Consider the following 15028-nt stretch of genomic DNA (forward strand, 5'->3'; position numbering starts at 1 on the left):
ATAAACCGATCTGAATCATATGCGACACGGATATCAAAAGCCTAACATAAGTCACTTTGTCAAATTTCAGTGAAATCGGAATATAAATGCGTCTTTTATGGGGCCAAGACTTTAAATAGAGATATCGGTCTAAATGACAGCTATGTCCAAATTTTGACCGATCTGCGCCAAATTGAGGAAAAATGTCGAAGTGCCTATCGGTCTATATGGCAGCTATATCCAAATCTGGACCGATGTGCGCTAACTTGTAAGAGAATGTAGAAGAGCTTAATTTCTATCACTGTTCCAAATTTCGGCGACATCGGACAATAAATGCGCATTTTATGACCCCAAAATCTAAAATCGAGAGATCGGTCTATATGGCAGCTATATCCAAATCTGAACCGATCTGTATCATATTTCAGAAGTATGTCGAAGTGCTTAACGTAACTCACTGTCACAAATTTCGGCGACATCGGACTATAAATGCGCCATTTATGAGCCCAAAATCTTATATGGAAATATTGGTATATGTCAGCTATATCAAAATCTACACCGATTTGGGCCAAGTTGCAGTAAAATGTCGGAGAACTTTACACAACTTACTGTCCCAAATTGCGGCAAAATCGGATCATAACTGCGCTTTTTATGGTCCAAAAACCTTAAATCGAGAGATTGGTCTATATGGCAGCCATTATTACTTTATAAAATCTGGTCTGATCTAGACCAAATTGAAGCAAGATGTCGAAGGGCCTAACACAACTCACAGCTATATCCAAATTTAGACCGATCGGAACCAAATTGAAGAAGGGCCTAACTTAACACACTGTCTCAAATTTCGGCGACATCGGACAATAAATGCGACTTTTATGGTTCCAAAACATTAAATCGAGAGATCGGTCTATATGACAGTTATATCCAAATCTGGACCGATCTGTACCATAATGCAATAGAATATCGAGGGGCTTAACACAACCTACTGTCCCAAATTTCGACGACATCGGACAATAAATGTGCCTTTTATGGGCCCAAAACCTGAAATCGAGAGATCGGTCTATATGGCAGCTATATCCAAATCCAGACCAATCTGAGCCAAATGGAAGAAGGTTGTGGAAGACTAACACAACTTACTGTCCCAAATTTTAGCAAAATTGGACATTAAATGCGCCTTCTTTGGGCGCAAGTCCTTAAATTGAGAGATCGGTCTATATGGCAGCTATATTCAAATCTGGAGCGATCTGGGCCAAGTTGAAGAAAGGTGTCGAAGGCCCCAACAGAACTCACTGTCCCAAATTACAGCAAAATCGGATAATAAATGTGGCTCTTTTGGGCCTAAGGCCCTAAATCAGTGGATTGGTCTTTATGGGGGCTATATCAAGATATAGTCCCATATAGCTCATCTTCGAACTTAACATGCTTATGAACAAAAAAAGACTGTGCAAAATTTCAGCTCAATATCTCTATTTTTAAAGACTGTGGCATGATTTCAACAGACAGACGGACTGACAGGCGGACTGATAGACGGACTGACAGACGGACCGACAGACGGACATGGCTAGATCGTCTAAGATTTTTACGCTTATCAAGAATATATATACTTTATAGGGTCGTAAATGGATATTTCGATGGTGGGTATAAAAAGTTGTAAAATTTACCACCACGTCACAAAGTACACAAAAAAAAATCACCTCGTCTAACCATTTAAAGGTTAATGGAGTGTTTATGGGCTAATTTGCATTTGTACATACTCTATGTCTTGTAGACTTATAAAAGGGTATCGTATAATGTAGTAAAAATTTACCCAAAAAATGGTATACAATTTTTATACCCTCCACCATAGGATGGGGGGTATAGTAATTTCGTCATTCTGTTTGTAATTACTCGAAATATTCGTCTGAGACCCCAAAAAGTATATATATATTCTTGATCGTCGCGACATTTTATGTCGATCTAGCCATGTCCATCCGTCCGTCCGTCCATAACCTGATATAGCTGCCATATAAACCGATCTTTAGTCTTGACTTCTTAAGCCTCTAGAGAGCGCAATTCTTATCCGATTTGAATGAAATTTTGCACGACGTGTTTTGTTATGATATCCAACAACTGCGCCTAGTATGGTTTAAATCGGTCAATAACCTGATATAGCTGTCATATAAACCGATCTTGGGTCTTGACTTCTTGAGCCTCTAGAGTGCGCAATTCTTATCCGATTGGAATGCAATTTTGCACGTAGTATTTTGTTATGATATCCAACAACTGTGCCAAATGTGGTTCAAATCGGTTCATAACCTGATATAGCTGTCATTTAACCCGATCTTGAATCTTAAATTCTTGAGCCATTAGGGGGCGCAATTCTTATTCGATTTGAAGGAAATTCTACACGAAGAATTTTGTTATGATATCTAACGACTGTGCGGTTCTGTGCTGTGTTTGGTTTAAATCGGTTCATAACCTAATATAGCTGCCATATAAACCGATCTGGGATCTTGACTTCCTGAACCTCTAGAGGTCGCAATTATTATCCGATTTGCCTGAAATTTTTTTCCATCCTCTCATGACCATCAACATACGTATTTATTATGGTCTGAACCGGTCTATAGCCCGATACAGCTCCCATATAAATCGATCTCTCTATTTTACTTCTTGAGCCCCCAAAAGGCTCAATTCTTATTCGAATTGGCTGACATTTTACACAGGTCTCCAACATATAATTTAATTGTGGTCCGAACCGGACCATATCTTGATATCGCTCTAATAGCAGAGCAAATGTTTTCTTAGATCTTGTTTTGCCTAAGAAGAGATACCGGGAAAAGAACTCGACAAATGCGATCCATGGTGGAGGGTATATAAGATTCGGCCCGGCCGAACTTAGCACGCTTTTACTTGTTTACTTTTATTACACTTTATGAAAATTTTCTCCTCTATTATGTGATTTTGCTTAACTACGGGAACATATCTTATTTTCAAAGAAGTTGCAATTCTGTGTCTTCTGCTTGATTCTGTGTCTTGTGAGAGACAGTTCTGTTTTCATTTTGCTCCAATAATTTTCTGGTTATTTACAATAAAATATAACAAAAGTTCATCACTGTTTGTCTATTTCCACGTGAAATTGTATCTGACACAATATCTGTTTGTTTTGAGAAAAACTGTCTTGTATATTATCAAATAAAAGCAAACATTTTGTTTTGGTTTTGAATCAATTGAAATAAACAAAATCAGTGCAGTGCGGTACACACATACATACATAAAAAAGAAAAATACATTCTGTGCTCAAAAGAACGCCAACAACAAAAATATTATGTCTCAGCTAAGTGAATCGTTTCAAGAGAAACTGATGGCTGACATTACATACGCCAACAATCAGCTTGAAGAAGAGCTGGTGGCTAAGTTAACGGGATCGTCAAAGAGGGAGAGAGATGATTCGTCAAATCCAGAGAGCAAAGCGAAAACACCTAAGCTGGCTCGATATGAAAGAGATATAATACATGAAATGGAAGTGCGCTTTGAGAGGCAGTGGACGATGTTCAAAGAAGCTCTTAAAGAAACTGAAGAGAGATTGAACACGTCCATGAATAAGAGATTTGAAGAAGTGGAACTGAAGCTGTTAAATTATGTAGATACACACATACAACGAATTGAGGCAAAGTCAAACGAAATAAATGAACGACTACTGAAAGCTGAAACTGAATGTGCAGAAATAGTTAGCATGAGAGAAGATATAAAAAACCTTCGAGCCCGTCTGGCAAAACAAGAAAACTTGGCGGTATCATGCGATCTTCGTGTTAATGGCATTCCTTGTTACCCGTCGGAGAATTTAGATCATATTTTTGACTGCATATGTAAGGCACTGAATGTAGCAACACCTCCATATAAGTCAATATATCGATTGAAAGGTAAAAGAGGAAACAATAGCCCTGATACTACTATAATTGTTCAACTTTTAACGCCATTCGTGAAAACTATATCTTAAAGATGCTGGCACAGTTCAGGAAAAAATTTAATGGTCAATTATGTTTACATCACATTGGTTTTGATTCCAATCAATGTGTATACATCAATGAAAACGTACTTACTGCCTGTGCTCTGCTATGGAAGTGAACTGTTTAGTAAATGTGACTCTAGGAGCTCTAGACGACTGGAGACAGCTCACAATGCAATAATAAGATATGTTCATGGCCTAAATCGATACGAGAGCTGTTCACCCTATGAAAAAAGCATATGCAATATGAAATTTGGCGATTTTCTAGATATAAAAAATCTGTTACTATTGCATAAAATCATTTATGAAAAATGTCCAGAATACCTGTACCAAAAGCTGCAGTTTGGGAGAACAAACAGAAGGATACTATTGGTGATGCCTCGATATCGCCTTTTGATATCACAATGGCAATATCTAACAAATGCGATCCGCCTATGGAACTCACTACCCTTGTCAATACAATCTATTTGCAACGCAAATTCATTTAAAAAAGCTTTACAGAAAAATCTTTAAATAATCTTAATATTGATAATGTCTTAATTAAATAATGTTTATATTGTCAAAATTATTTGTTAATTAATTATATATTACAAATGTTACTTTATATACTACTAATCTCTGTTGAACTGTGTTAAATGTCATTGATATCTCACATACAGTAATTATAAGATCATTGTTATCTTGTTGTATGTGAAAACGAACAAATAAATCTAAATCTAAATCTAAATATCATATAACGGGTGATTTTTTAAGAGCTATAGGAAAGCTTTTCAAAAAAAGCTCATACAAGTCAGAGAAATGCTTGAAATTTTTATTTGATTCAATATTATGGTTATTAAAATGTAATGTTTGAAAATTATTTCATGCAAATATTGATCGCAACTGCGCCTCAAATGGTCCATTCTCTTAGTCCGAATTTGACAAACTCTTTCCAAAAGATCGGCCGGTATTTCACTAACAAATGCTTCAATGTTATCTTCCAATGGCTTGTTTCTATTGCCCCACAAAAAAGTCTAAAAGCTTTAAATCGCAAGAACTAGGCGGCCATTTAACCGGTCCCAAACGTAAAATAAAATGTTCACCGAACTCGCCTCTCAATAAGTCCATTACGACGCATGCTATGTTGCACGTGGCTGTCTTGTTGAAGCCACATGTCATGCAAGTGAAGCTTATGCATTTTGGGCAAAAAAAAATTGGATATCATCTCACGGTAGCGCTCACCATTCAAAATTGCGTTACGTCTCGCATCATTTTTGAAGAAGTGCGGTCCAATGATGCCACCAGCCTATTTACCCCAAAATTGACAATTCTACTTATTTACTTATGAGCTAAAAATGAGCTTCTTCATAAAATGGAAGAAGCGCGCGATAAGCTTTCTTAACAGAGCACGCGTTTTGATAATAAAATTCAATAATTTGCAAGCGTTGTTCTTTTCTAAGACGATTCATGGTTAATTTATAGACCAAATTGAAGATGTTTGACAGTGAAACAAATTACGAAACATAGCCTTGGGAATAGGAGTATTAATGGTGATAGTGTGAGAGATGACTATTATATGCGGGTGTGTGGTGGTGTGACGCGTGTGGCCCTATTTGGTGCCAAAACATGGAAGTCAGCCAGTAGCTATAATCAATGAGGTTTGCGGTTTATTATGTTGGCAACGACTATATACAACTTTGGCAACGCATTCATTTAAACATTAAAAGGAGTCAAAGTCACTTGTTACCGCCACTGTCGATTTTATGTTATCGATTATTCTTAAATAGTTATTGCTATTAATTCTTGTGATTTGTTTATTGTTTGTCAAATTTTGTAAAAGGGAGAATGAAAAACTATTACTGGCGAAAAAGGCGCGGTGAAGAAGAGTGCACTGAAAGAAGATAAGGAATTCATCTTTTATATCTTTGTGTTAACAAAGATACACAAAAGTTATTATATTCTTTTAAAAAATTTACAGGCGCTAAGTTTTCATACCAAAATGTTAGTATAAGAAATATAGTGATGTCGAATTTTGTTTTAAGTGCTCATTATTTCATGATTTGTAACTATTTAGGAATTTTAATACTCAAATATAAAACACCAATCTGGAAACCCTAACGAGTTTTGTATTTGGTGTTCAAAATCCAGTGGAATCTTGGCGTCCGGGAAATCCCAATAACATTTTAAAATTCATTTTGATACACCATTTGAGTACGTCCAAAGTCTCATCTCGGTATCAGCGAATCAAATCGTTAACCTAACCTCAAACCTTGGAAGAAGGAGCATCATCAACTGGCTAAAAAACCGTAAGTCCTAAATAATGGCTACATCTTCCTTACAGGGTCAACCACAAAACCAACAAAAAGAGCAACCCATAAATACACTACAAACTTGCCCAACATGTAACAAACCAACACGCTCATGCTGTATTAGTTGCAGCAAATGCCACAAACTCTTTCACTTCGAGTGTGCTCGTGTCACCAATATTTTGCAAATATATACCTGCTCATCATGTTCTCAAAGTTCTAGCCCAGCAAGTCCCACTCACTCTGTACGCAGTCATTTAAGCATTTCTTCCGATAAATCACTGAACCGCAGACAAAACTTGCTACTACAACGCCTTGAGGAAGAAAAACAGCTTGCGATTGAACGAGACCGCGAATTTTTGAATCGAAAATACCAAATATTAGAACAATTCGCAGACCACAGCGACAACGAAAGTTCCCTGGTAGATTCTGTTAGTGAGTGGCTAAATACTCAGCCTGCAGCATATTCCAACGACACCACACAAGATTTGTTTGCCAACCACTTCGATGAAAATACTTACCATAATTTACCAACTGCTAGCTCTAATGCTGCGTTTATAGACAATTACAATCCGTCATTAACAATTACTAACAGCGGCCATCAGACAGTAACACGACACCAACCAGATATAGCCCATAATATGTCGAGCAACACAGCTCGGCCCGCCTTCACATCTACACTCAACAATAATGCAACATTTATTAATAAGCCTTCATCCCAAAGTTCTCTTTTCCCCGCGAATTTGCGTGATAGCGTTCCACCATCATTTTTAAATACACCACAAAATCTCTCCAGCACTGATCTCACGTACCAGCAAATAAATGCCAGACAGACGGTTCCAAAAGATTTGCCAGCGTTTGGAGGAAACCCAACAGAATGGCCTTTGTTTAGTTCCACCTACGATTGGTCTACGGCAGTCTGCGGCTTAACAGATGCTGAAAATTTGGTTCGTCTCCAAAAGGCACTTCGCGGTGATGCTCTCCAAGCCGTACAGCATATATTGATTCACCCCTCTTGCGTTGCAACGGCCATGGCAACATTAAAGCTTTTGTATGGACAGCCAGAAAAAATTCTGCATTCGCTAAAAATGAAAATCCGTAGTTTACCGCCTATTAATGCAAATAAACTGGACACTATTACCTCATTCGCAGTGCAAGTGAAAGGCCTTCAAGCGACTATTGAAGCGTGTGATCTTTTAGATGAATTGAATAACTCTTCCCTTTTGCAGGAGTTAATTTCCAAATTGCCGTCTTACTTCCAAATTAATTGGGGAACATTTAAAATGAACTTAGCAAAACAAAACAAAAGAGTAAATCTGTCAGAATTCTCCAATTGGATATTTGACATAGGTCTCTCAGCAAGCAGCGTAAACATTGAGAGCCTATGTACCTCTGCTGCAGTACCTGTCATTCAAAGCAAGCAGAGAAACGCTTATGTTCATACTCACGCAGAAGAGAACAGCAATGCGTGCATGCTATGTGGTGGTGACTGCAGAAACATACCTTCTTGTGAGAAATTTATTACAGCTGATCGAGCCCAGAGATGGGAGATGGTTAGAGAGTTTCAATTATGCAAGCAATGCCTTCGTAAACACTACGGCCCATGCAACGCAAATGTATGTGGAAAAGAGGGGTGTCAATATAAACACCACTGTCTTCTTCACAAAACTCGTCATAACGAAGGAGCAGATAAAAACAAACAAGCAACATCAATGGAATCACAAAACAATGCAATCGCAGAAAATTCAACTCATTCTTGTAACACGCACAGTGCATCCATTCACAATAATTTCTTTAAGATTATCCCCGTAACCATTTATGGTAGTGGCGATAAGCTATTCAAAACGTATGCCTTTATAGACGAGGGGTCTTCTACAAGTTTGATTGAAGAACAAATAATGTATGATTTAAATCTTTCAGGGTCACCCGAACCTCTTTGTTTAAAATGGACGGGAAATGTCGAGCGTGAAGAGCAAAACTCCAGTCGTCTTTGTATTACCCTCGCAGGCCCCAATCAAAAGAGGTTTAAAGCTGATGTGAGAACAGTTAAACATCTATCGCTGCCTAAACAAACAGTTGACTGCGAAGCGATTGTCCAAGCATTTCCCTATTTGAAAGGCATTCCTATTCAAGGGTATAAAGATGCAGTACCGCGTATTCTTATTGGCTTAAATAATTCACGATTATGTGTTTCTCAGCGAATAAAAGAGGGAAAGGCAAATCAACCGGTTGCAATTTGTACTCGCTTAGGCTGGCTGTTGTGTGGCTCGTCCAAAGGGATTTCATCGGTGGAGTATCATCATTGTCATGTATGCGAGTGTAATGTGGATTTAGAAAATAACTTAGATAAACTAATCAAAAGATTTTATTGCTTGGAATCATCTGGTATTAGCTGCACAATGAAAGCGTTAAGCGATGACGACAGTAAAGCAATTGCAATTATGGAAAAATATACAAAGCAGAGGCCCGATTCACACTATGAAACTGCATTATTGTGGCGAGATGAAAACAAAGTTATGCCCAACAGCTATGAGATGGCAAGAAAAAGATACTTGTGTCTAGAAAAAAGATTAAAAGCTGATAAAGACTTAGATGCTATTTTAAATAAGACTATTTCTGAATATGTTTCTAAAGGCTATATAACAAGAGTTACCTCAAATGATATGTTATCAGCAAAGAAACTCTGGTATTTGCCAATTTTTCCGGTGTTCAACAAGAACAAGCCCGGCAAGACCAGAATCGTTTGGGATGCCGCCGCAACAGTAAATGGAGTATCTCTCAACTCAATGTTATTTAAAGGGCCAGATTTATTGTCGTCGCTTCCAGATATACTTTTTCGTTTTAGGCAAAAGTCTGTGGCCATTTGCGGTGATATAGAACAAATGTTCCACCAGATTTTTATACGGGAGGAAGATTGTAACGTTCAGCGGTTTTTATGGCGTGCAGAAGATGGTGATGAAGAACCAAATATTTTTATCATGAATGTCATGATTTTCGGCGCATCATGTGCACCATGTATTTCACAATTTGTGAAAAACTTGAATGCCAATAAGTATCGAAATCAATTTCCAGCTGCCGCTAATGCAATTGTGCATAATCACTATGTGGATGACTTTTTAGATTCTGTGGACACAATTGAAGAGGCAATCCACCTAGCCAGAAATATTAAATATGTTCACAGCAAAGCGGGATTTAATATACGAAATTGGATCTGTAATAACAGTGACGTTCTAAAGGCAATAAATGGGGAACATGGTCAAAATCAGAAGGATCTTAACTTAGGCAGTGGTGTTGATACAGATAAAGTTTTGGGTATCTTTTGGAGTTCAAGGGACGATTTTATTACATTCAAAGTATCACCCCACCTTAAAGAGAGCAATTTATTTGTAAAAGGCAAAACGCCAACGAAGAGAAACTTGCTAAGAATTCTTATGACTATTTATGACCCTTTGGGACTCATTGGTCATTTCCTTATGTACTTAAAGATAGTGTTACAGGAAGTTTGGCGCAGCGGTGTTGGGTGGGACGAAGAAATCCATCCACCACAGATGACTAAATGGACAAACTGGCTGTCACATTTGTCAGAAATAGAAGACATTAAAATACCTCGCTGCTATTTGCAGACGTTTAAATCTTATCATAATCTAGATGTGGAGCTACATACATTTGCAGACGCTAGCGAAAACGGTTATGCTGCGATATCGTACCTTCGTATTTCAGACGGCAGTGAGGTGGTAATTTCTTTAGTCGGATCTAAAACCAAGGTCGCCCCACTCAAGATGACATCCATACCGCGCCTAGAATTAATGGCAGCGCTAATTGCTTCCAGATTTGCGACCAGTGTTGTCAATAGCGCGACCATTAATATACGGCAACGATATTTTTGGTCTGATTCAAAAACTGTCATTAGCTGGATAAAATCAGATCACAGGAGGTACCACCAATTTGTCGCATTTCGGGTTAGCGAGATATTAGAACTAACTGAGTTGAGTAATTGGCGCTGGGTACCGGGTAAACTTAATGTGGCCGACGAAGCTACTAAATGGAAGAGGTGCGGGCCAGATTTATCAAATGACAGTAGATGGATGAACGGACCCGATTTTCTCCGAGAACCCCAAGATGCGTGGCCAACTCAAGTCGAAATTCAAACCGGCACAGACTGTGAGCAGAGGCATCACATATTGGCTATTGACGAAGTTAGCAGCTTTGTTAATATAGAACGTTTTTCACAGTGGCGGAGGGCTATGAGAGCTGTGGCGTACGCTATTCACTACATAAACAAACTGAGAAAACCCGATCACCACTGCGAATTAACCCAAGACGAGCTTATTAAGGCCGAAACTGTTTTATTGAAGCAGGCACAGAAGGTGGTCTATAACGAAGAAATTGCTCTTTTGATGAAAGGTGAAAAGGTAAGCAAGTCAAGTGCGATATTTAAGTTGTGTGCCTTTGTAGCGGAGGATGGTGTATTGCGCATTGATGGGAGAATAGACAGAGCTTCCGTAACAAAGGAGATGAAGTACCCCGCCATCTTACCAAAAGACAGCTACATCACGATGCTTTTAATAATGCACTACCATTGCAGTTACCGTCATGGAAACAACGAAACCGCCATTAATGAAATTCGACAAAAGTTTTATATACCTCGGCTAAGAACAATTTTTAAAAAAGTAGTGCGCAAATGTCAAATGTGTAAAGTTAAGAAGGCACGGCCTGTCTACCCTCAGATGGCGAAGCTACCCAGGGCTCGTTTGTCTGCATATGTAGCACCGTTTACATTTACAGGTCTAGATTTCTTTGGACCCTTACTGGTGACTGTAAATAGACACAAGGAAAAGCGGTACGGAGCTTTGTTTACATGCCTAACGATTCGAGCGGTTCACATTGAAATTGTGCATTCACTCAATACTAGTTCGTGTATATTGGCAATACGAAATTTTGTGGCCAGAAGAGGCACACCAAGGGAAATTTTCAGCGATAATGGCACCAACTTTGTTGGTGCCGAAAGAGAGTTGCGTGAAGCTATAAAACAAATGGATTCCAATGAGTTTGTTCGCCATTTTACAACAGCAACGACGAAGTGGAACTTCAATCCACCTTCAGCACCTCACATGGGCGGGGTATGGGAGCGTATGGTGCGCTCCGTCAAAACAGTTCTCTACCGCATTATGCCAACAAGGTCGCCCAATGATGAAACTCTTGTGAGTATGATGTCCGAGGTGGAGAATATAATAAATTCTAGGCCCCTGACGTATGTCCCAATAGATAACGAAAGTCAAGAGGCATTAACTCCTAACCATTTGCTTTTGGGGAGTTCCAATGGCATGAAGCCGCTAGTTGAATATGATGATAGTGTGCACGTTCTTAAAAGCAGTTGGTTGGAAACTCAGCAGTTCGCACAAAGATTTTGGAGACGGTGGTTAGCCGAGTATTTGCCCTCACTCACTTGCCGGTCAAAGTGGTTTGAAAAATCTAAGCCGTTGAGGGTTGGTGACTTGGTGGTTGTGGTTGACCCTGCTAATCCTCGAAATGTGTGGCCTAGAGGAAAGGTTCTGAGTACAAAAATGGCAGAGGATGGACAAGTTCGGAGTGCTAAGATAATGACATATTGTGGAGTTCTTGAGAGGCCGGTTGCAAAATTGGCTGTTCTCGACGTGGCTCAGGTTGAAGAGTAAGGCTGCGACATGATGTCTTGTCATACTGCGGGGTGGTGTTACCGCCACTGTCGATTTTATGTTATCGATTATTCTTAAATAGTTATTGCTATTAATTCTTGTGATTTGTTTATTGTTTGTCAAATTTTGTAAAAGGGAGAATGAAAAACTATTACTGGCGAAAAAGGCGCGGTGAAGAAGAGTGCACTGAAAGAAGATAAGGAATTCATCTTTTATATCTTTGTGTTAACAAAGATACACAAAAGTTATTATATTCTTTTAAAAAATTTACAGGCGCTAAGTTTTCATACCAAAATGTTAGTATAAGAAATATAGTGATGTCGAATTTTGTTTTAAGTGCTCATTATTTCATGATTTGTAACTATTTAGGAATTTTAATACTCAAATATAAAACACCAATCTGGAAACCCTAACGAGTTTTGTATTTGGTGTTCAAAATCCAGTGGAATCTTGGCGTCCGGGAAATCCCAATAACATCACTAATTGTGTGGCCACACTATATTCTTAATGAATGAAATAGTTGGCGGAGAGTTAAAACATGTAAAGGCAGGAGGATGCAGTAGTACTTGCATTATGTGACGGGTCTCATATGGTTTAAGGTAAAAAATCAATATATATTTGTTTGTTTCTATGTTCGTATTGACTTCGACTTACATGCAACATTCAAATAGTTTAAAACAAGTACAACAGTGCTAAGTTCCGCTGGACCGAATCTAGGGAACTCACCACCATTGACTCTGCTAAAAAATTTATACAAAATAAATTTTTTTGTAGGGGATAATTTTATTCTACGAACCATACTTCTGTCAAACAAGCAAACATAAAAGCTTCTAGGAACCGAAAAAGGATGATTGATAAATTATTGTATATAGCCTATGTTTCCTTCCAGACCAACCTACACAATATGAGAAAATTTCGAGAAAATCGGTTCTGCTGTTTTTCAGTCTATACGGAACAAACCAACTGTGTCCCATATATCCGTGATTGGTTAATGTGTCCATTTGGGCTTTTTGTGGGGGTAGGGTGACCCCCTATACTTCGACAAGAATTTGTATGCCAGATTCGTTATCGACTCCCACGTACTTTTCATTTGATACCCATGTTGTCCTTATCGGTCCACTTTTGATTTTGGGTGGTGTTTTTGAAGTAACGGTGGAGGGTCCGCCCTCTTCCGTTATCAATAAATTATAAAGCCTATTCCCATTTCCTGACTATATTCGTCATTTACTCCCGAATACCTTTTATTTGAGTCCCATATTGTCATGATCGTCAAATAAACCTATTTTAGGGGGTTTTGGGGCTGGGCTTTTATTATGAAGTTCGTACTCAACCATACTTGGCACAGTTGTTGGATAACATAACAAAACACGTCGTACGAAATTTCATTATAATCGGATAAGGATTGCGCACTTTAGACGCTCAAGAAGTCAAGAAGTCAAGACCCAAGATCGGTTTATATGACAGCTATATCAGGTTATGGACCGATTTGAACCATACTTGGCACAGCGTGGATAAGAATTGCGCACTCTAGAGGCTCAAGAAGTCAAGACCCAAGGTCGGTTTATATGGCAGCTATATCAAAACGTGGACCGATATGGCCCATTTACAATACCAACCGACCTACACTAATAAGAAGTATTTGTGCAAAATTTCAAGCGGCTAGCTTCACTCCTTCGGAAGGTAGCGTGCTTTCGACAGACAGACGGACGGATGGACGGACGGAAGGATGGACGGACAGACGGATGGATGGACGGATGGACGGACGGATGGACGGACGGACGGATGGACGGACGGACGGACAGACGAACGGGCATGGCTAGATCGGCATTAAATGTCGCGACGATCAAAAATATATATACTTTATGGGGTCTCAGGCGAATATTTCGAGTAGTTACAAACGGAATGACGAAATTAGGTGGAGGGTTTAAAAATTATGTAGACTATGTTTCCTTTCAGACCAACCTGCAAATTCTTTGCAAATTTCAAGGTAGTCGGTTCAGCCATTTTTGAGTCTATACGAAACAAACAAACAAGCACAAATTGGATTTTATATATAAAAATACTATCGAAAATATTGAAAGATTAGGGTCGGCCTATTAATAGTGTGTTGGCAATCACTACAAAATTCAGATCTGACTTTGTTACCAAATGTCACCACCGATGGGTCAGTTCTTGGTCCCAATAGGGACCATAATCTTCAAAAAAAAAAATCTTCCAAAATAAAATCCTGACTACGTTCCTGGCTCCCATATAAACCGAATTCCAGATTTGACTTCTTGTGGCCCTGGAAGCCGCAATGTTTTTCCTATTTTCCACTAACGGTGCCAAATATGGTCCAAATTGGTCTTTAACTTGATATTGCTCTCATATAAACCTATCTACCGATTTGACTTCTTGAGCCCTTACTAGCAGCAATTTTTGTCTGATTTGGCTGAAATTTAGCATGTAGAGTTCTGTTATGGCTTCCAACAACTGTGTCAAGTACGGTCCAAATCGGTATTTGATTATGTCAAACCATCGAATAAATTATTAAACATATACATATTCATTTACAATATATATAACGTTTATATGTAGAAAGATAGATTTTACTTTCTATTTATTTGACTTACTTATTATTTTTTGTATGCATAATAATTGGTATAAATTGGTTATACAAGTCATTATTTAAATTATTTGAAACTTATCTTAAAATAATTTTTTGTGCAAAAACTGACAATTTATTTAAGTAAGATTTGGCAATGAATTCTACTAGTGAACACTTGCGTCGGCTTTAATTCTTAACAATTTGGACTCCTTTGTGTTCTTATATATTCAGATGCCAAAAGCCTTCGGTGCACCTTGTTGACCCGCAGGCGGCCACTTAGATCGTTTAAGCTTCAATTAATTTCATGTGAATTGTGCTGCGTAAATTGTCATGATTCAATTTTCATTTGGTAAGCACGTATTTATACTCGAAGGCTTTTAAAGGTGTGCACATGTATGCGAGCAGTGTTGCCGTTTTAGGCTTTATCTACCAAATTTGTTCGGATAGAATTATACATTTTAGGATTTGGTCAGCCCATATGGATTTTAGTATGTGAACCTCAATATGTTTCTAATTGTAGCAT

General features: G+C 38.4%; 1 protein-coding gene across 1 annotated transcript; it reads left to right on the forward strand.

Annotated features, from left to right (window-relative positions):
- Positions 1 to 5688: 5688 nt before the first annotated feature.
- On the forward strand, positions 5689 to 12373 carry LOC131996175 (uncharacterized). The gene is made up of 3 exons (XM_059365629.1): positions 5689 to 5938; positions 6012 to 12214; positions 12288 to 12373. Exon 2 carries the CDS (start codon positions 6258 to 6260, stop codon positions 11916 to 11918), a length of 5661 nt encoding a protein of 1886 aa, XP_059221612.1. The 5' UTR covers positions 5689 to 5938; positions 6012 to 6257; the 3' UTR covers positions 11919 to 12214; positions 12288 to 12373.
- The last annotated feature ends 2655 nt before the right edge of the window (positions 12374 to 15028 follow it).

Source organism: Stomoxys calcitrans, chromosome 3 (genome assembly GCF_963082655.1).
Source record: "Stomoxys calcitrans chromosome 3, idStoCalc2.1, whole genome shotgun sequence".
In the NCBI taxonomy this organism is placed as follows: Eukaryota; Metazoa; Arthropoda; class Insecta; order Diptera; family Muscidae; genus Stomoxys; species Stomoxys calcitrans.

Coding starts and splice junctions, on each gene's coding strand:
- LOC131996175 (XM_059365629.1), top strand. CDS start 6,258: ATGGCTACATCTTCCTTACAGGGTCAACCACAAAACCAACAAAAAGAG.